Source organism: Ustilaginoidea virens, chromosome 1 (genome assembly GCF_000687475.1).
Source record: "Ustilaginoidea virens chromosome 1, complete sequence".
Lineage (NCBI taxonomy): Eukaryota > Fungi > Ascomycota > Sordariomycetes > Hypocreales > Clavicipitaceae > Ustilaginoidea > Ustilaginoidea virens.
The window spans coordinates 3,195,647-3,216,018 of NC_057316.1; the positions used below are offsets into that span (position 1 = coordinate 3,195,647).

At 51.2% G+C, this 20,372-nt stretch overlaps 2 protein-coding genes across 2 annotated transcripts; one reads left to right on the forward strand and one right to left on the reverse strand.

Moving 5' to 3' along the window:
- Positions 1-731: 731 nt before the first annotated feature.
- UV8b_00627 (uncharacterized protein) lies at positions 732-13,207 on the reverse strand (the record flags this gene model as incomplete). The annotated part of the gene is made up of 7 exons (XM_043138125.1): positions 732-826; positions 911-1,255; positions 1,340-5,032; positions 5,087-5,266; positions 5,355-5,417; positions 5,471-13,061; positions 13,160-13,207. The coding sequence occupies 7 exons, from the start codon at positions 13,205-13,207 to the stop codon at positions 732-734; spliced, it is 12,015 nt and encodes a 4,004-aa protein (XP_042994059.1).
- A 3,564-nt stretch (positions 13,208-16,771) lies between these two features.
- On the forward strand, positions 16,772-19,818 carry UV8b_00628 (uncharacterized protein; the record flags this gene model as incomplete). Its single annotated transcript, XM_043138126.1, has 5 exons — positions 16,772-16,867; positions 16,964-17,303; positions 17,377-18,650; positions 18,718-19,659; positions 19,756-19,818. 5 exons carry the CDS (start codon positions 16,772-16,774, stop codon positions 19,816-19,818), a joined length of 2,715 nt encoding a protein of 904 aa, XP_042994060.1.
- Positions 19,819-20,372: the final 554 nt, after the last annotated feature.

Below are 20,372 nucleotides of genomic sequence, written 5' to 3' on the forward strand. Positions count from 1 at the left end.
ACTTTGGGAGTAGCAAAAAGACGCATTCGTGATGCCAAATTGACAAAAGTCGACGAGTTTGCCGAGTTTTTTGAATTTCTTTCTTTGCCTCTCACGTGGTGATGGTTAGGAGAATAATTGCTGCTCCACTTTTTTAGTCATGCTGTATATTGTATGTAAGTATGCTTTTCAGCAAGACGCCGCTGCCGCTGCCGCTGCCGCGGCCCCCATGCCTCGCAGAGAGAGGGATATTGATTGTCCCAGTGCGAGGCTCCTCTTCCTGCATGCAAACCTGTAATAGCAATCTGTTCAGAAAATAGTCGATTCCCTAGCTTTGCCGATTGTGCAAGACCTGCACTTCTTCCACACCCGACTATAGCTAGGGTTTCCGTGCTACTGTAGGAATAAAACCTCCAAAGACACCCAGCAGATGGAGTGTTGCCGGTCAGTGACCGATAAATGATGGCACCAAATTCAAACAAACAAGAAAAAAAAAGAAAAAAAGAAAAAAAAAAAAAGGCCAAAAGATTACAATAAACATGAGTCTCTTGTCATGAAAACCCCAAGGCGTGCTTTGAGAAGATCAAGTCCGTCCCAGTGATCCGATCCGTACCGCCAACACCAAGGCGCCATTTGCCATTGCCATTGCCATTGCCATTGCATCCTCTCCCGGTTCCCCCACCCTCATGCCAGTTCAGCCAAGCTATGCTTCTACCTTCGTCTCTCCCGCTGCGTCGATTCCATCACTTGGTCTATGCGAACCCGAAATACTCGCTGCCCTGTGTTATGGCTTTGTGGAGTTGAGCCCGCAACATGTCATAGCTTTCGTATTCGGGAATGTCGAGTTCTGCCCGTCACATAGTTAGATCTGTCAATCTGATTCCATCGCTTTTCCATGGACCCGCCGGCCCTGTCCGGATGTACAACTTACGATTGAAGCAGGTGTGTGAAGACGGCAACCGATCCTTATCACCGTAATCCCGATGAATATTGAAACGGCTTACGCCGTTCATTCCTTCCAGTTCCTTGAAACCGTTGAGAGGAACTTTGCTGGTACCCGTGACGAACTGGAGCAGTTTTGCTCGCTCTTCCTTGTCAAAAGACCTGACTGCCCTCCAGAACCATTGCATTTGCTGGGATGAGGGCGAGTAGTTCTGGTACTCTGTGTTGCTCTTCCAATCATCAATGTCAATGTCGGGGAGACCGGAAATGAGGAGTTCAAGTTCCTGTTCGTTGAATATGGAGATCAAGTCCGACGGTATAATCTCATGAAAGCCTGAGGTAATCGTCAGTATCGCCTTGGCAGCTTCAGACTGCGAGGAAACCGGGAGGGGCCGGCGGCTGTTGCGTCTCAACTTACCCTTCAAGAAGCTTTCCATCTGATCCTTGACCGACGCAAGCAGCTTGTGTTCGACAACCAGACGAACATAGTCGTGCTTGTTTTCTTCAGTAACAACCATCTCCCGTCCACTTGGAACCAAGTCAACGACTTTTGTCACCCCGAATTCGTCGTCTTCGACAGAAAACGTCTCGGTGATTATGTCCGTGATGTCATTGTCCAGCATCCAGCAAAGGGACTTGTAATAGTCCGGGTCGAATGATTCCATATCCTTGACAGACACGGACTTGCCCAGAATTCGCTTATAAACGGCTCGACTGAAGAAGCAATCAAGCAATCGGCCCTCATACAGCGCTTTTCCGATTATACGCCCAATGAATTTGAAAAACAATAGATGCTCTGGGTTTACTGCACTGAGCTTGTTCGGATGAAAGGTGGTACGGTCGGACGAGACTGGAATGAAGAGAACATAGTTTGGATCGAACATCTGCCGAGCAAGGACCTGGAACCACTCGCGAGTCACCCCGCCCGCATCGACGCCTTCCTCGCCATGAAATCGAATGTTCAGCTTACCAAACTTCATTTCGTCGCCTGACTTGTAGTAAAGCGACCGGAATGAGTCGTGGAAGACATGGTCGCGACGCACCGACAGCTGCAGAGGGGCGTACGAAGGGCGGCTGTTTGGGCTGCTTCGAGTATGGACGCTGCGGCTGAAGTAATTGCGCTTGTTATCAAACTCCAGGACCTTTGGATTCTTAACCAAGAGAGCGAATGTTCCAGACATCAGCTTAGGATTGTGCCGCACCAGCTCGTTAAGTATCCGGCGGTGATCTTCTGTAAACGTGAAGAATAGGCTGGCTGTGCGAGCTTCCGGAGGCGGGCTGGAATGGGTCATGTCCTTGATCGTTTGGCTCTGCACCATGTCGTCGCTTGCCGTGGTATTCTTGCACACCACCATGAGTGCTTCAATCAGGGGGAGCAGAATGGTGGCAACATTGAGCATGTTCTCCCGCTCACGAATGGCTTTCAGGCACGCACTCAGCTTCTCCCACATGGCGGAAAACGTGGAATTGTGGTAAAGAGACGTGACAAGATGCTGCTTGTCATTTTCTTTGAGCGATTCATCTTCCCCCTTGCCACCCTTTTTGCGCCCGTCAAACAGGTGATCCAAAGCAGTCAAAACTCTAAGAAGCTTGTTTTGTTCCGAAGCCCCTGGTGAAAACTTCAAGAGCGCGACTCCTTGAATCTCGGTTCCAGAGGTTGCTTGCTCAATATGCGGCAAAAGCTCATCCAGGTCTGTAACAATGTTCTCGCTGAGAAGTCGAGCCTGGTTCACGAGTTCTTGTCCGAATACAGCTTTGGCCCCGGGAATAGCGGACAGGTTTTTGATGGTTGAGATGGTGTTCTGGAATGTCTTGGAGCTGCATTCCCTGGCAACAAAGATTTTGACAACCAACGTGAGGTTATGTGCCGGAATGACGGGCGGTTGCAGTTGCTTGGGCCCTTTGGTTCCAGCGTGTTTGGTAACCCTGGGAGGCTCCCTGCCTTCAGCACCTGTGCGCTCCGGTGCCAGTACCTGTTCCGCAGTGTTTCCTGTCGCTGTACCAGCAGCGTCAGCTTGCTCGACGGTAGCCCCTTGCCGCTCCTCATCGGCCGCGGTAGACGCGGGCTTATCGACCTCTCCACCCTGCAGATCCTTCCGTTTGCGTTCCAGGTTCAGCAAGGGCAGTGTAACGCGGTTGAGGAGATCAGCAAGGTGTGTCATGGCAACAGAACTCTCCGTAACCACCTCCCGGTCCAGCAACGTCAAGAGAGAATTGATGGCGTATTTATGAGACTTTGAATCCTTAATATTGCCCTTTCGGCTCAGTGCCCTCTTGAGTGTAGACCCCACAACCTCGTGTTCCGTCAAAAACAGCCAAGGAATGTGATGGCTTCTTGCGCAAAGATCGACCAAAAGATCCAGACACTGCTGGACGATCAGCAAGGGAGAAGTTTCCGAGTTGCCAGGTTGAGCAATCGCACTCATCGGTCCGGGATTCGTCAAAGTCTTCTTAAGGCTTTGCGGTGTTTTGGGCTCATTGTCGCGCTCCTTGTGTTTTCGAGCCTTGATCGAGAGCTGCCCAAAGCTGCGCTCTACCGCGCTTACATCCATACTTCCTTCCTGGAGAATCTGAAGAATGGTGCTAACGACCTCGAGTCGATTTTGGCGGTTTTCGCATACGTCAGCAAACACGGCGAACAGATACCCTCGAATCGAGCCTTGGTGCGCGATGAACATCAATCGCACCAACGTTGCAACCCCAGACTTGTCCAGCATCTGGACCACAGTGCGCCGTTGATTTTTTTCGGCGCGGTCAGCACCATCATCAGGTGGCGGCCCTCGTCCTGGTACAGCGACGGATCGTATGCCTTGAAGTTGAGGCGCTGGTGGGTGTTGTTGGCTTAGGGCTCGTGCCTGAGCGGCCATCTCTGGTGTGAGCTGGTCCATGATGTCTTCGCCTTGGTCCATCAATACTTGCTCACGGAGGGCAGGAGGAAAGGTCAGCAAAATGCTTGCAGCGTCCATCTCAACTGCTGGCGGTTGTCCGGAAGAAGCAGCAGCTTGGCGACGACTCTCCTCACGGTGCCTTCGGCGCTCTTCTTGTCGTTCTTGCTGAGCTATCTCCATGCGTAGTTCTTCCGGAAGGGCATCAAGAAATTCCTGGAATACCTCGGTCGACTCTCCAGCAGTAGCTTCCTCGCGCGCTTGAGACCGTCTCTCACTCACTGTGTGCGCAATGACCTCTTCTCTGAACTCCTCAGGCAAAGCTGCAAGATACTCAGGATCGATGCCCAGCTCGGTTACGTCAACCTCTTCGCCTCTGATGGTTGTCATAACCCGTGGTTGGTCAGCAGCAGCAGATGTCGACGTGGTTACGACATTCTCAGCTTCAGTTGCTTCAATTCCCTCCATCGCTCCCTCGACATTGTGAACCTGCTGTTGTTCATCAGTACCAGACGTCCCGGATACAGTCATGCGGTCTCGGGCGGCCCGTTCGTGCTCCTGCCGCTCTTCTGCCTCTCTCTTTTCTCTCTCGGCCTTTTCCTCAGCAGCCTTTTCTTCGCGGGCCAGTCGTTCCTCTTCTTCTCGCTTCTTCTGTTCCTCATCCATTTTTCTCTGATGTTCTGCCTCTTCTGCTTTGATCTTCTTCTCGAGCTTCATAGCAGAGGGAGTCAGATGGGCGGTAATGATATTGCCGAGTTTGGCTGCCTCAGCAGTGTGGTTCGTTCCAAATATCATTCTGGCTTCCTCTTGGTAGCGATCCAAGGTTGATTCGGGCGTGAAGGACACGGCTTGATGCGGTTCTTGGACCGTCGCATCCCGCCGTTGGTCTGCTCTAACCCACCGTGTTGGGCCTAACTCTCTCATTTCACGAGGGCCCCCCGGTGCCGTAATATGGAAATGGAAAGCCTGCTGACCGTTACCATTGCGACTCATCATTGGCAGAAATTCCATAAGTTCTCCCAGCAGACCCATAGGGCCATCCATGTTGTGTCGAACCGAGCCAAGCAAGCCATGTGGAATTCTGAAATCCAACGAGTGAGTGTTGCCATGGCGCGAGGAGGTTTCATTTGCTTGGTCACTGCGGCGCAATAGCGGGTTGAGGCCATCCTCGGCGTTCGGTTGTGGTCCTGTAGCACGATGACCGCGAGAAAAATAACTTCGAAAGTCTGGTATCAAAGTTAGCTCTGTTTGGAGGAACTGGGTGGGATAACTATGCTCACCTAGGTGTTCACGGTGGTTCCCGGATGCAAAACGGGTCGGGAATGGACTTCGGTTCTCCATCCTAGTCAGAACCGAGCGGCGATTATGTCCTTCAAAAAACGAGAGTTGCCTATGTCTCTCGTCCGCGTCAGAAGTCATGCCGTCCCATCCCAAAGCCGGCATCTGAGGTATTTCGTCGTCTAGAGTTCCGTCAGCATTCTTCTTCCCCATCCCGTCCGAAAGGAAGTAAAACGGCCATTGCATAGTAAGCAGAGGGAGTCGACATACCAGGATAATCATCATCATAGATATACTCTTCGTCGTCCATCTCCTCTCCGTCATCATCATCTTCTGGTGATACAGGTCAGTCAATCAGTAGAAAAAAGGAGCTATATCCAACGTACCGCCGTCCTCATGATCATCATCCAGATAGTGATCGTCCAGTCCAATGTCTGGATCGTAATCACCGTCGTCTCCCATCATGGCCCTAGCCATGTTGTCGAGAAGATCGCCTGGTTCCATGCCATGTAAATGAGCCCCTTCCTCTTCCTGTACGTCTGCGTCATAATCCAAACCATCTTCCTCGGTATCGTCCTCTCCTTCAACATCACTCTCACTTTCCCATCCTGAGTCGCCATCTTCTTCGAGGGGGTTTCCGTCTTCGTCGACAATCTCGACTCGATCATCAAGGTCCTCCATATCGGCAGAGTCCATTTCGTCGTCATCTTCTTCGCTATCTTCATCGTCATCGTCATCTTCATCCATAATAACTTCGACGACTCCAGGTTCTCCATGCAGGCCTTCGATATCTCCTATGCCGCTGAGTTCCTCATCTTCATCGCTGATGTCATTCTCACCGTCCGACATGCCATCTTCCCCATACTCCATCTCGTCATCATACTCATCCCCATACATATCCTCATCATCATCCTCGTCGCCTTCGTCAGATTCGTCATCTTCTCCTCGAGGCTCGAGCATGCCGAGTGCAGAGTTTCGATACAAGTCTGGAGTCTCCTCTCTATCATCATCATCCGCGTCTGACAAGGATGAGGACGATGCGAAATCCTCGTCACTGTGTTCACCTGCTAGATCTGATGGCAAAATATTGGAATGACTCAACTCCTTGGCAGTACCTGTCAGAACTTTCAGAACGCGAAGTATATTCTTAATAGCACGCTTTATGCCTGGGTAACTGAGGTTAATCTCAGCGATGGAAGATGTCAGTTTCTCGACATATCCCTTTTCATACATAAGACGACGCAGATGGGCTTGAGTACGAGCCTGACGGCTGTCAGTGCTTCTGGAATTGGAGTTTTGGTCCCGGTCCCTTTCTCCGATCATGTGGCTCATTAGTTCCGCCAGGCACTGCATTCGAGAATAGCGTGTCTCCAACGGCTCGTTGGTAAGCGGAGCCTTCTCGTAGGCTTTTAGAACTGTATCCAGGACAAACTTTCGGACAAATAGCAGGTCAGGTTCGTCATCGTAAGCATATTTATCAGCAGACCGATCAATAACCTTCTCGCTCGTCTTCGATACCAATGCTACGAGTACTTTCTGAGTGAGCGAAGAGGTTGCGGCTCTCTTCTTGGAGGCGATGGTGTCTGTAGTGCCATTCAGGTTGCCTTGGCACAATAAGTCGTATATCAAATAATTCAAGATGCTAGACCTAGGCTTGATGGGTGTAGTGGTTGACAGAGGTGGCGCACTCCGTTTGAAGTTGATGAATTCAACCTTGGTTCGTGTGTAGCTTTGAAGGAGCTCGGATAAACAATTCAGCAGGAAACATCGATATATAAAGATCGGGTGCTCTTCAGCCTTGAAGACGGGCTTGGTCTGTTTCTTATCCCTTGCGTCAGACGCCGAGTTGTCTGCGAGGCTTGCTTCTTCCGAGTCTGCTACTACAGAAGGCTCTGCTGGGTTTGTCGCAGTTGCAAGTCCAGGCTCCTTGTCATCTACTTCACGATAGTTGATCAGTTCGCACAGCAAGAAATGAATGACGCCGTCGGGGTTCTCCACCACGGGGCGTTTAGCATCATGTTGCGGCTTTGCAGCATCAATCATTTCATTGTCGAACTGTTCAGTAGATGACTTTATGCATTCGGCGGCCGATGCGTCTGGCGGTTGTTTCGCTTCTATGGCCTTGACATTTACTTCTCCTTGATCCTTCCAAGCCAAGGGTTGCGGTCTGCTCGAGTCTCCAGAAGGGGCAATCCATCTGGAGAACATGAGAAGCTCGTTGGTCACTTCAACAAACAAACCAGGAGCGCGCAGGGCTACAGGAGCCATGGCTCGCAGGTATGATTGAACATCGGGATGACCACGTTGATTTCGCTGTAGATTGGGAAAGTCGGCCCGTATTTCCGCGCTCATGATTTGCTTCACAGTTTCCTCGTCCTCAATAACGTGTCGGAGTATCGTAATGACGTGAGCAGTTAGTCTGGTCTGCTTAAGACGCTCGGAGCCCGATCCAGATAGTTGTTTAGCCATCAAGAACAGTCGTTGCAGGTTTTTCTTTTCGCCCACTAATTTTGCAAGGCTCCGCTTCCGCGTCAAGATGACAAGTACCCGGACAACGGCAGTAGCCAGCAATTCCTCCTTTCCAATTCGAGGCAGCAAATTCAACAAAGACTCTAGGATTTGGCGGCGGTTGTCGTCCCCGACAAGAGGCAGTCCTGCTCGCACGACCGGTTCAGCGACCGAATCATCCAAGGATTTTGGAGGCTTCCACTGCACCGGGATGGGACGCTCGTCATGGCAAAGAAGCACCTCCAGCACGAGAAGGATGTAAGGTATCCATGGAGGTAATTCATCAGTGGCCGACGAGAGGGGAACTCTCAAGAAACCAACGTACTCGTCCACCTTATCGGCGAGTATTTCTGTGTTTTGCTCAAAGAATTTCTCATCTTGGAGAAGAAGAGCCAGCAAGTGAGCATACGCGGCAATACACGTTCCGTTTCGCCGCTTCTCTTCCTCGTCAAGAGCTAGTGAAGAGAGTGCGAATGTCAGCGTTGAGGCGACTTCCTCCTGGGCATCATGATTTTGTCTCCGCAAGATAATCGCTGAAACCAAATCCGAGACGTCTATAGCAGTCTCAGGATGAGCTCGAATGACGTCCAGACATTGATCGATGAGGTTGCCACGAATTTCGGCTCGCATAGTATCCAGCTTTTTCTTGAGAGCTGCAAACCCGGTGGCTACATCTTGACCAACCGATCCATCTTCCGTACCAATTGTTGGGACATTAGCGATTTTCCCTGTTGGCACGGAGGTGGAACTGTCGTCGGTCTGAGCATTATCGATTTGCCTTTCAACATACTCAACCATCTCATCAGCAGAAGATATGTCAGGCAGGGAATCCAGCATCACCGTGTCCGTGTTCGAAATACCAGCAGCGCTTGTAGGCTCATCCGGGTCCCTTGACGAGCCTTCTTTCAGGGAAGATGCGTCGGCATCCTCGACGGGAATGGGGTTCCGTGACCCAGCCAGGTGATCTGTGTGAGCACGGCAATACTCGGCGGCTGCAGTGCTATTGCCATTGGCTCTATATATCGCTTCCTGAACGAGATCTTCATCAAAGCCCAAACCTAGAGCGTCAGCTGCAACGTCTCTAAAGGCGGCCCATTTGAACCTGACATCGTTATATTTGAAGACATTGAATGGTGCTTTGCCGTCTTTCGGTATAGACTGTGGCTCATGATCCGCAGCACAGACAGACTTGAGAATTTCGAGAAGCCTCTTGATCGTGGCGTCCGAGACCTTTTCGATGAAGCTGGAAGTCCAAAGCTCCATGATTGCGGGCAGGATCCCAGCGCGGAACTCGACAACGATTTGCTGGTACACGTTCAGGCTATTTTGTGATCGATCCGCTTGCCGCTGTATGTTGAAGAGATTGGAGGTTTCTGACAGGAACTTGCCATTGACGAGGACATACTGTAAATCTAGTACTTTTTTTAGACCGTACGCGGCTACTTTAGCTCTCGAAGACTCGTCCGAGCCGTTATCTGCGTCAAGTTCCACTGAGGAAGCAAACACCCTCAACATGGTGTTAAGCACTTCGAGACCACCCTGCTCCTTGAAGGCTAGAAGCACTGGCATGATAATATGCACAGTGGACCTGTCACTCTGGCGGATCGAAGGATGGTCGATCAGCATTTCATGAATGGTGTGAAGCATAATGATCCAGTAATGAAAGTCTTTGGACGTCGGCTGGGGTTGCGCAACTGAGGGGCCTAAGTGAGATAGGACGGTATTGGCCAAGGCCATGGCAATTTCAAGTTGTCGTGGGCGGGGAAATGAGTCCAGGTGGTTGGGCTCCCGTCTTGGCAATAGTGCCTTGCCCACAGACTGGAACAGGGGGAAAGATGTCGGGATCATAGGGTGTAGCAATGTGCGAAGCATGTCGTAATTCAAGAATCGAGGACTGGATTGTTCCTCTTCCGTTGGTTGAGCGATTGGGGACGCATCTGTTCCACCGGTAGAGCTCCAACCACCTGTAGTGCTGTTCAGCACGTCCGGAATCGAAGTCTCGTCTACTCTAGATCTTCCGCGACCCGTTGGATTGTCGGCCCCAGATACACTTTGTCTGCGTAATGACCAATGCTGTGGGACGACAGAGAGTTCGCCGGCCTCTTCAGCCAAGACTCCACGAAGCAGCGGACCAAGAGACTGAATCAATTTAAGATAGTAATCGTACACATTGACTGGATAAAACTGCAAGGAATTGGACCTTGATGTTGTAAAGCAGTCGGATATGATTTTGATAAAGGTCTGCGCATTCAAGAGCGCCTTGATCTTTTGTGTGGCTCGCAATACAACCTCTGTAGTTTCGGCATTCTCGCTCCAGGATTGCAGATCTGCGACCAAAAAGGCCCCAAAGTAAGGCGGTAGGGCTTCAGTCTTTGACGCTAGTGGCTCCAGCATGTCAACATTTGACTGAGCCCGACGAAGAAGTGACGGTAGTCCACGAATAGGAGAGTGTTCGATCAACTGAGTCAAGACCTGATTGAGAACTCTTGAGGCACTGGAATCTCCGAACGCTGCGTCGAGGCTTGGTGATTCACAAAGGTCAAGCAACAATTCGATGCCACCCTTTTTGACAAAATTAGCTTTGAGGAGAGAATTGGACAAGTATCCAGTCAAGAAATTAGCGAGAGCATGGATATACGGTGTAAACGACTTCGGGCGGGCGAATTTTTGGGGTCTGCTCTTTTCGGAAATGGAGTGGCCAGCCGGTATATCCGACATGTCAATGTCTAGTCTATCGTCGGCTTCTTCCTTGTCGGATGAAGATTTCTCGGTCAAGGCCTCCGAGAGACGTCCATGAGGGTGCGCAGTGACAACGCGTCCTTCGCTATTGACCACGTATAGTCTAGCTCCCCAATCCGATTCAGTTCCCTTCTCGATGCCGAGCCAACGCACTCGAGCGACCATGTCAATCACAGCGTTGGAGATTGCTGTCCGAAGGGGTGGATGATGCCGAGCAAGCTCATCGAAGTTGGCACCGGCATTGGGAGCTAGCTCATTGTCCGCTTTCATGCAAAAGACGTGCGGCGCGCTCTCGAAAATCTCGAGGAAGCTGTCAAATGCTTTGGAAGCTACCACCATCTTCATGCCTATGTGGTTCAGACAAATCGAGTTCAGGACTTGGGGGACAATGTTGATCGCCTCCGCTGATGCAAGGATACCTTGAGCTGGTTTGCTACTTCGTGTTTTCCGGATCTCTTCATCAGACGGAGGATGAGGCCGATCGTCTTCATCTGCGATAGATGCCACTAGAGAGCTCTCGGGGGACTCAGCTGCCTCATCCTCTTGCTGCCGCTCGCTCTGTCTTGCTTCTTCGCCTTGCTGCTGCTCCAGAATTGGGCCTCCTGTTATTGCCTCCAAATATGTCCTGATCATGCCTGATTCCGATATGGCGGCGAAGCTCGTGGGATCATTGTTTATAAAATCGCTCAAAATTGTCACCGAACTTGTCCACACCACGGATCCAAAACTGTGTTTGTTTGCCATGATCGCACGGAGACTCTGGAGCAAATCTGATTTTTCAGCGAGGTTACGCAGCAATCGATCTGTATTGCCACCATAGCTGTAGGAATTCGTCATGACGTGATGAACGAACTTCAATAGCCATTTCAAGGTTTGCTGCTGGTAATATGGTATCTCATAGTCGACAGCAGCCGACTGTTGGTCCTGCCTGACACCCTTGGACGAGCGCAAGGATTCCTGGGCTTCCACGACGGCATCAACCAGAAGTCGGGCTACCGCATCAAGGCCATTTGCATTAAAGAACGACGTGAATGCATTCTGATAGGTCCAAACCAGGCCGTCCAAGAAGGCTAATACCATGGAATGATGCCGCTGCGCAACATGTGATCGAATGTTGAGTATCTCGACCAGAATTTCCATGAGACCCGCCGAAACCATCTCGCTACCAGCCCTCGTAGCCATCGAGAGGTGAAGTGTCAGAGAGAATAAGTTGTTTCGCCAGTCGTCTTCTTCAGTGGCCTGATATCCGGCATCGGCGGCATCGTCAACTTGCATACCTGCCACAGCCTTTCTAATGACGTACAGCAAGATACCGTGGTTGACATTGGCATTCAATGCGGACAGGACATCTTGGCATTTGCTGCTGAAGCCAGATATGGCCTCGAGCAGAGCCAAAGAGAATGTCTGCAGCCAAAGCGGAATCCTCGTGTTGGCGTCCGCAGAAGGGTGTATCAATTCTGCGAGCTGGTAAATTAGTTGATACCGCCTCGTCTCATCGACGTCATGTCGAAGTATTTTCTCCACAAAGCTCGACTCGGTGTGAATATAGGCTAGGTTCGTAATAGCAAGGAGCCGAGTAGCAAGCAATTTCTGTCTGGACTCGAGAGACTCCGTGAGCGCTTTCGCGACTCGAAGGCGATGGAAGAGCTCGTATTTTGCTGTCGGCGGCATATCGGCAGGACATCGTTTCACAAGGTCGTAGATTGACGTCGTCGTAATGACTGACCTGGACACTTCAAACGACTTTTGCCCGGATGATGCTTGTTCATCAGCTATGGCGGGAGTCCGTGGCAAGACGGGAGAGGAGTCATCCCCTGCCAAATTGCGAACTCGTGGAGTATGCTGGGCGCCTCCAACTGCGTGACTGCGGTGCAGAGGTGTTGGGGTGGACGTCGTTGATGAGCGGCCAGGCTCGTGTGACGCATTGGTAGCAGCAGGGCTATCTTGAAGGTAGTAGTGCACCTTGACGTCGCCCCAGCCCTGCCATCGCGTTTCATCGCAGGAAGCAACGGCAACCAAGTCGTTGGCATGAGTCGTGGCAGAGTTTCTACTGCCGGATCCATGGCCCTTTTCCTTGCCCTTAGTTGGAACTGGCGTGGACGGCGTCGGGTCTCCCAGACTGATGCTTGGTGTTTTGACGAAGGGAAGAGCAATTTGCTGTACCCGGTCAAGGTCAATATTGTAATGATTGGCTAGAAGAGCTGAGCTAATTTGCCTGGATGCATTAGCTATGCGTTTGACAGATGCCTGATATCGTTGTGCCAATTCGGAGCCAACTTCGAGAGTAGAAATCAAGACTGAAAGGGACGTGGTATTTAGAAGGTCGTTCAAGTGGGCGCTACTCGCATATATGCTTCTGTTTCCGCAGTGTTCCAGGAGCATGCGGGTAAACCGCAGAACAGCTTCTATAAGCAATCTGTCTCCGTCAGAAGAGAAACCAAGCTCCATGAGCTCTTCCAAGCTCCACTTTCTCTCGTCGCGAAAGTCCGAAGATTTAGACTCGTTGAGAAGAATGTGGGTGCCGAAGTCGCGTGACTGGGGCCCGTCGTTTAGGTTATAGACCTTGCAAAAATGCTCCAAAATGCTGTCAAATCGATTCAAAAGGGGTATCCAGTGATAAAGATCGCCCCGACCAAAGGGCCATTGCGAGGGGAAAGACGCTAGGTGGTTCGGTAAGGATGGAAGTTCAATCGTGGATGCAGTTTCGACAAAGGATTTGAGCCAAGGAGACTAAACGGAGCAACGATTAGTAACAGAGGCACGTCTATAGTTTTTCTTGAAAACCCCATTTATTAGTCATGAGGGGTTCGAGAGCTCTCTGAAATTACCTGTGTGTCCTTGTGCTTGGACTGCATGGACTTTGTGATTTTGCCCATGGTGAAAAGTGAGGGCGGCAAAGCCGCGGAAACAAAAGCAAGCTCCCCCTCCCACTACAGCCTGGCTTCCCGCCTCGTCAACGCAACTGGCAAAGGTGAAGTGCTCTTAAACGGACAACTGCCGGCGTCCTTTTTCTACTGGGGGGGTCTGAGACTGCGGTATAATGTTTCGGGTGGTGAGGCAAACTTGCGTCTTGTAAACGCCCCTCGAATAGCGAGGAGAGGGGCTCAAGAGGAAACGGCACCGGATCGAAGGGCGGTGATAAAGAAGACTGCGAATATGAATAGCTTACTTCTTGGTAAGCATCCGGATATCTCCCGCCGATCCAGAATTAACAGTCAAGGTCACGGCCGGCCTATTCAGCAGCTTGTCTTGCTACCGTTTGGCCGATAACGCTCCAGATAGAGAGAGCGCTGCTGGCACGGGTGCAGGACCGTCCCAGAGCAGGTTCCCAATATCGGCGAATAAACCAACTTTTTGGTGCAGACGAGGGTGTCGAAAACCTCCGTGAGTCGGTTGACGGTACGGGGTCGATTACCCGTAAGATGGAAGGAGGGAGATGTCGATTCGAGGAGAAAGTTACGATGTAGGGAGAGAAAAATATGGAGTTGTTTGGACATCAGAACATCAGGTTATGGAAGGTGGGCCTTTGCGTAATGGGAGTCCAAAGTTTGAAGTGGGTCCAAGCTTCTCGAGAGCCTGTAGCTGGTTAGGTGCCTGGTACCTACCTCCTGGTCTAGTGCGTGTGCAAACGCACGGTACGGAGTACCTACCTCTCGGGAGTCAGGACAGCCAAGCAGCCACCTAACCTACCCTAGAGACAGGCATCTTCCCAGGTACCTACCTACCTACCTACCTCCTACCTACCTACCTAGGTAGGTACCTACCTTACCTACATGGTACCTTTAGTATCGCAGTGTACCGTACTCCGTATAGTACCTAATAAAGTCATATATTGTGAGGCGTCACACTTTTGGTGCAATATTTAGACTGGTACTACCTCTTGGAGTGGTGATCTTGGGCTTTGTCCTCGCCGTCACCATCGCTAAGTACTTACCATCGAGACCTGCGTAGAGTTGGGGGTACTGCGGAGCCAAGTGGTTGCTGAGTTTTTGCGCCACAGGTAGGTTAGGTTAGGTACCTTGGGTACATAGGTACCTAACTTATCGCACATGCATTGTTTCGATCTGATAATGCATTATTACTATTTCACAGACAAGCGGCGGCTAAAACCTCCAGTCCTATCCTGCGGATTTATGGAATCTCGCCAGTGTACACCGTACTGAAGTACAGAGCAGTAGTATCCGACACTTCGGTATCAATTTGACTCCCCCAAGCGCTTACTGGGGTTGGAAACTCCAATCATCATTCTCGGAATACGCGCCGTACAATTGATTGGGTTCTTTGATGATTATGCGCTTGGCGAAGATTGAAATCGAACAAGCGCTAGAGCGGCATCTTTTGTTGGGTGTTGCTGAATACTGGGCGGCATATCAGCTTAGGAACAGAATCAAGCGTTTCCATATGCCGGAGTGCCTTTCTCTCTCTCTCTCTCTCTTTCTTCTCTTCTGCAAGGAAGAAAGGGTCAGGAAGCTAGTTGACGTCACTAAGTAGGTAGCTTTCGACTTAACTCTTAGCACGCAGATTCGCCACTACATCATCTTCAGACTCTTCAGACCACCTCGTAGGGGCGTATGGTTAAAGTCTTGGGAGGCACGCGTGCCGATTGCGTCTCCAAGATGAAAAAGGAAAGAAAGTAAAAGAAAGTAAGAAAGTGAGAAGAAGCAGAAAAGAAGCAAAAGACAGACAGCTATTTCCTTGTGGGGGACTTGGGAAATATGGAATCAATGGCAGGAAAATGGGGGTGCGGTCAATTGACTGAAGGTACCTACCTGTTGACCCAAGGTGCCAGACTACTAACTGACTTCAGGCCTCCATGAACTATATGTCCATGTCTGGTACATTAGGTCAATACTTTGCAGAATTTGTCTACCTCCTACGTTCTCTTTGTCCATTCCTTTCCTTCGATTGCCTCGAACATCTCCAGTTCGTGTTACTTACTCCTTCATGACACGGTTAAAAAAAAAAAAAAAGGAGGGGGGGGCCGAAATAAAAGAAGAAGAAGAAGAAGAAGAAGAAGAAGAAAAAAAGCTGTTCACAGGGGAAGAGCACGCAAGATTTCAGTGCTGAGCGACGGATGGGCGTACAAGTTTTGTCAAGCCCAGTTTGGCTTCTGGTTCAAAATCGCGTCCTCATTCAATCGAGCTAATGCAAGGGACAGAACTGAGTGCCAACAATGTCGACAGGGGGTTTAACTTGACCGGGTTTAAGGAACAACGTCCAGAAGAGAAAACGAGCCGTTTCATATTTCCTTTATTTCGACATGTCCCTACCTACATCGTCGTTGGATGAAAAGATACGTGTCGGTTGTCGGTTGGTTCCATTGTACTGTAATAAATCTACAAAGTATCCGCCTTGCTACTCTATATGTGTTGCAGAATTTGTAGATGACCACGGCAGGTCTGCGGCTTAAATTACAACCAGCATTCTTCGACAGAGACGAAACATTTGAAGGCGGGAAGACATGAACGGCCCCCCCATCCATTCCTGTCGTTGTTCGACTCCTTCCAACGTGGGAGGTGCGAATCGCTGCAGGGCTTTCCTTGAAGCAGCAAAGATAGCAAGACGTGGATGGACGCATCGATCTGATGGCATCTCGGCCCCTTTCTTCGGAGCATGAGTGAGTGCCGACGGGCTGCAAAAGTAGACATACTGTACTTTAAAAAGCAAAGCCGTTGCCAATTCGTGGACAGAGGCAATAGCCGTGATAGTGGGGCACATGAATGCATCCGGCCCTTTATTACATATGCTTTGGGGCCAGATTGACGCAAACAACCTGGGCAGACACCAGACTGACCAGACCATTACAGACCATTACAAGGTTCCAGCATGTTACAGTAGATGTTAGCCAGGAGGGTTGGCAAAGTGCCTGGCTGCCACGGCCTGGATTCAGTCAATTGATGCTTGATGCTTGCTGTCATTGACCAAGGACCACCCCTGACGCTCACCGCCGACGCCAGGCATCACGCCTCCCCCCTCCCCCCCCCCCTATGTACAATACGCTCCCCCTCCATGCCCCCATCAAACCGACCATCCAAACTCCACACATGCATCCTTTTGACCATTCTGTTCGTAAAGGGGGACCAAGACTTACAGCTCTCCCGCACTCATATTCTGCTCATTATTCTGTTTCTTATACCGTACTCTTGCGTCCTGGTATAGGCTCTCTACTTGGCGACACTGTGTGGCACGCAACATTCCAAGTCTTTGTGTGTGTCCTCCTCCACCTCCTGCACACCATCGATCAACGCGTCAACAAATCGAGTCCGACACTCGCACATAACTCCCCGCTGCCTCCCTCGCCTTGGGCCCGACTTTCAAAGGCGACCCGCTCCTTGCTGATGGCCAGGTGCTGAACTCCTGGGTCAACCAAGTACATTCCATTCCCATCTTTCACCACGGTAAACGTCGTCGCATCGCCCTGCCAAGTATAGCAAAGCATTATGTCGTTGCAGGGCGGCGAGGAAGCCTCGTCTGCCCTTCACGAGGATCACAGCCCCCATCCATCCTCCGCAGCCGACTCCGACAGCCAAACTACAGTACGTCTTTGGCAAAACGCAATCCCCTTTCCTCACGCTGTCCTGATGCATGCCCAACCAGCTCAACATCCCGAGACACTAACCCACAAGCTATAGGACGGACAGCAAGACTCGTTCGAGGACGCCATTGACAATGCAGATAGGACGGCGGATGCGATAGATGCTGGCTCGGCTCGGTCGCTGACCAGGAGATCTGCCTCTGTAGCAATAAGTTCACCGCCCCAACCAAACCGAGGGAAGAAGAGTCGCGAAGAGGATGGGGTTGAAGAGGAGCACCGCGAGCAGCAACGCGCCCAGGACGAGCATGTAAACGTGATCAACGGCGCGCCGAAACAGAAAGCCCGCCGGACATCGTCGGCCTTGTCAAATCGCATTGCGGACGCATCAAACCTGGACAACATCAATCTCGATGATGAGGGCGTGGCCAAGGTCCAAGGTAAAAGCGGTGGACTCCTTTGAACATGAACATTGAAATCAACCCCTCCCCGCTAACCCTTGACTTTTCCCAGAGCCCCCTAGCCCACCAGAAAAAGACATGTTTGCAAGCAGGACCCTTTCGCTGAGCAGCATCACAAATGCACTTGGCCCATCGCCTTGGCCTCCCACTGCCGAGTCTCCGTCCAAGAGCCCTGCCAGGTCCTTGATTGCGGTCGCTTCTCCAGCACAGCCACCGCTGCCACCGCTGCCACCATTACCGGCATTGCCACAGCACCCCGGGCCCCCGAGCCGAAAACTCACGAGTCCCTTCTCCTGGCTATCGCGAAGCTCGTCAAGCAAGGATAAAGACAGCCCCCCTATGTGTCCGGGAAACACTACTGGTCGGAGAAACACCGCGAGCTCGATTGCGACCTTGACCAGCAACCCGGAAATGATGCTCAGCAAGCTTGACGAGCAGAATAAAGCTGATAATGGATCGCAACGTGAGAGTCTCAAGGACAGGTTCAAGGCTCTTAGAATGCGCGAGGAAGCAGGCATTCATCTCATTACCGGAGGAGAAAATGACGGTCACGGGGATGGCTTCAGTCTGGCCCACCCCGTAGGTGAACACGAGGACAAGAGTCCGTTGACACCTGTGCCAAACCCCAATCACGATCTAGCCCCCGGCACTGCATCAGGCGTGAACGCTGGGCCATCGGCAATGCAGGAGGCTCAAGTGGATTGGGACCTGTGGCAGTCTGTCGTTTACGAGGGCCCCGCCGCAGTGGCTCGCACCAGCCCAGAAGAGTTGAACATAGCCATAGCTACCGGCATACCAAACGCTATTCGTGGAGTGATTTGGCAAGTCCTCAGCCAGAGCAAGAATGAACGGCTTGAAGCCAAATACAGGGAACTAGTGGTCCGTGGTACCGACAAGGAGAAGAGACGCAGCGACAGCACGACGAGCAGCTCCACCACCAGCAATCATGCAAACGTCGCCAATTCCAATGGCGATGGCGTCAACTCGTCTGCGTCCTCTGTTCATTCCAACCAGTCTCATGGTAACGGCACTGGTTCGCCGCAGAGCGAGAAGAGTCAGGAGGCATCTGCCAAAGCACAGGCCGCGGCAGAGGCAGAGAAGAAGAAGAACAAGAAGAAGAAGCAAAAGGTGGATGCCGCGGCTCTTCAAAAGCTAGAGCGCATCATTCGACGCGATCTCGGAGCCAGGACGAGCTATTCCAAATATGCCGCGGCTGCTGGGCTCCAGGAAGGCCTGTTTGGTGTCTGCAAGGCATATGCCCTCTTCGACGAGGATGTTGGGTATGCCCAGGGCATGAATTTTCTGATTATGCCCCTGCTGTTCAACGTGAGTGCAACTGTTCACCTGGGCGCGCGAGACGTAACCGAGTTTGGCTGCTAACACGTGCAACCAGATGCCCGAAGAGGAGGCATTCTGCCTGCTTGTTCGACTTATGCACCAGTACCAACTCCGTGACTTGTTCGTCCATGACATGCCCGGATTGCACCTGCACCTGTATCAATTCGAACGCCTACTGGAGGACCTGGAGCCTGCGCTATACTGCCACTTGCATCGTCGAGGAATCTCCCCGCATCTTTATGCCACCCAATGGTTTCTCACGCTCTTTGCATATCGATTCCCGCTTCAATTGGTTCTCCGCATCTACGATTTGATCTTTTCGGAAGGCCTGTCTGCCATCCTGCGATTCGGTATCGTGCTGATGCAGAAGAACTCGTCTACACTCCTCAAGATATCTGATATGCAGCAGCTTACAACCTTTCTCAAGGATAAGCTCTTCGATGTCTACATTGACAAAGATCCTAGTCAGGGCAGCATTCTTGAGAACGGCTTCTTTGGCAGCTCGAGCTCAAGCCTGGACAAGGAAGTTTACAGAGCGGACCAGCTCGTCAAGGATGCGTGTGAGGTCAAGATCACGCCCGAGACCTTGAAAACGTATACATCCGAATGGGTGGAGAAGACCAAGGCTGACAAGGACAGGGAGACGGAGCTCCAGGATCTTCGTTTAGCAAACCAAAATTTTTCCATTCAATTACGAAAGCTGGAAGAGCGCGTGCAGGCTGGTGACACGGAACAGGCAGCTCTGGCCACCGAACTCGTCCACACCAAGGTCGAAAATGAGGAGTTGAGGGATGAGAACGAAAGCCTCAAGGGACAGGTCAAGGAGTTGAGAAACGTGATTGAAAAACAGCCTGCCGAGATTGAAGGATCGTGGAGGTTGGAACGAGACGACTTGATGAAGCGTAATGAAAAAGTACACGAAGAAAACCAAAAACTGGAGAAGGAGATGGCTGAGCTCGAAGAAGAGCTAATTCAAACCAAAATGCAATATGCAGAGGTACGTTAAGATTTCGTGGCCGGGGAAGGGGGAGGAAATTTCCTCCTGCTCATTTGATACCCACGCAGAGACTAACCGAGCGCACGGTAAAATCAGGTCAATTCCCAGCTTGAAACCCTAAACCGCAAATGGTCAGAGCTCAAGCGACAATTTGCATGATACAAGCGCATTATATCCCCTGTTTTCGGCTTGGTCGAGAGGCTCGTGCAAGGCGCGCCGCGGGTCAGACGCCCGCCTTTTCTGCAGTCGGCATGACGAATACGGCACAACGGAGTTGGGCTGCTTGCTTCTTCGCTGTTCTACCAAAGCATTATGTATAATCACGCCCTTTTTTTTTTCTTTTCTTTTTTTTTTTTTTTTTTTATAAACCACGAGCTGTTGTTGCATGGGAGCATGATGAAAACTGGACTTTTCCTGACTGGATCCGCGGGCGGTAGAAGATGGAAGTTGGGCTGGCTTGTTTTGTTGTACGATGATGTCGGTATCCTAGCATGCTCCTCTCTCTCCGTACATTGAATTGAGTTCTTGGAAGAGGTCGGTCACTGTGGGAGGGCATCGGCACCAAAAAAAAGGGGGATGGACGTACGTGAATCGAATGAACCATGTTTCAGATGTAGCGCAATGGAGACGAAGAGTCGATGCAAGTCGAACGAGGCGAGAGCGTCGTGTTTCTCGCGTTGTGTCCTCGGTTGGGCCGGCATCCTGCATGATAA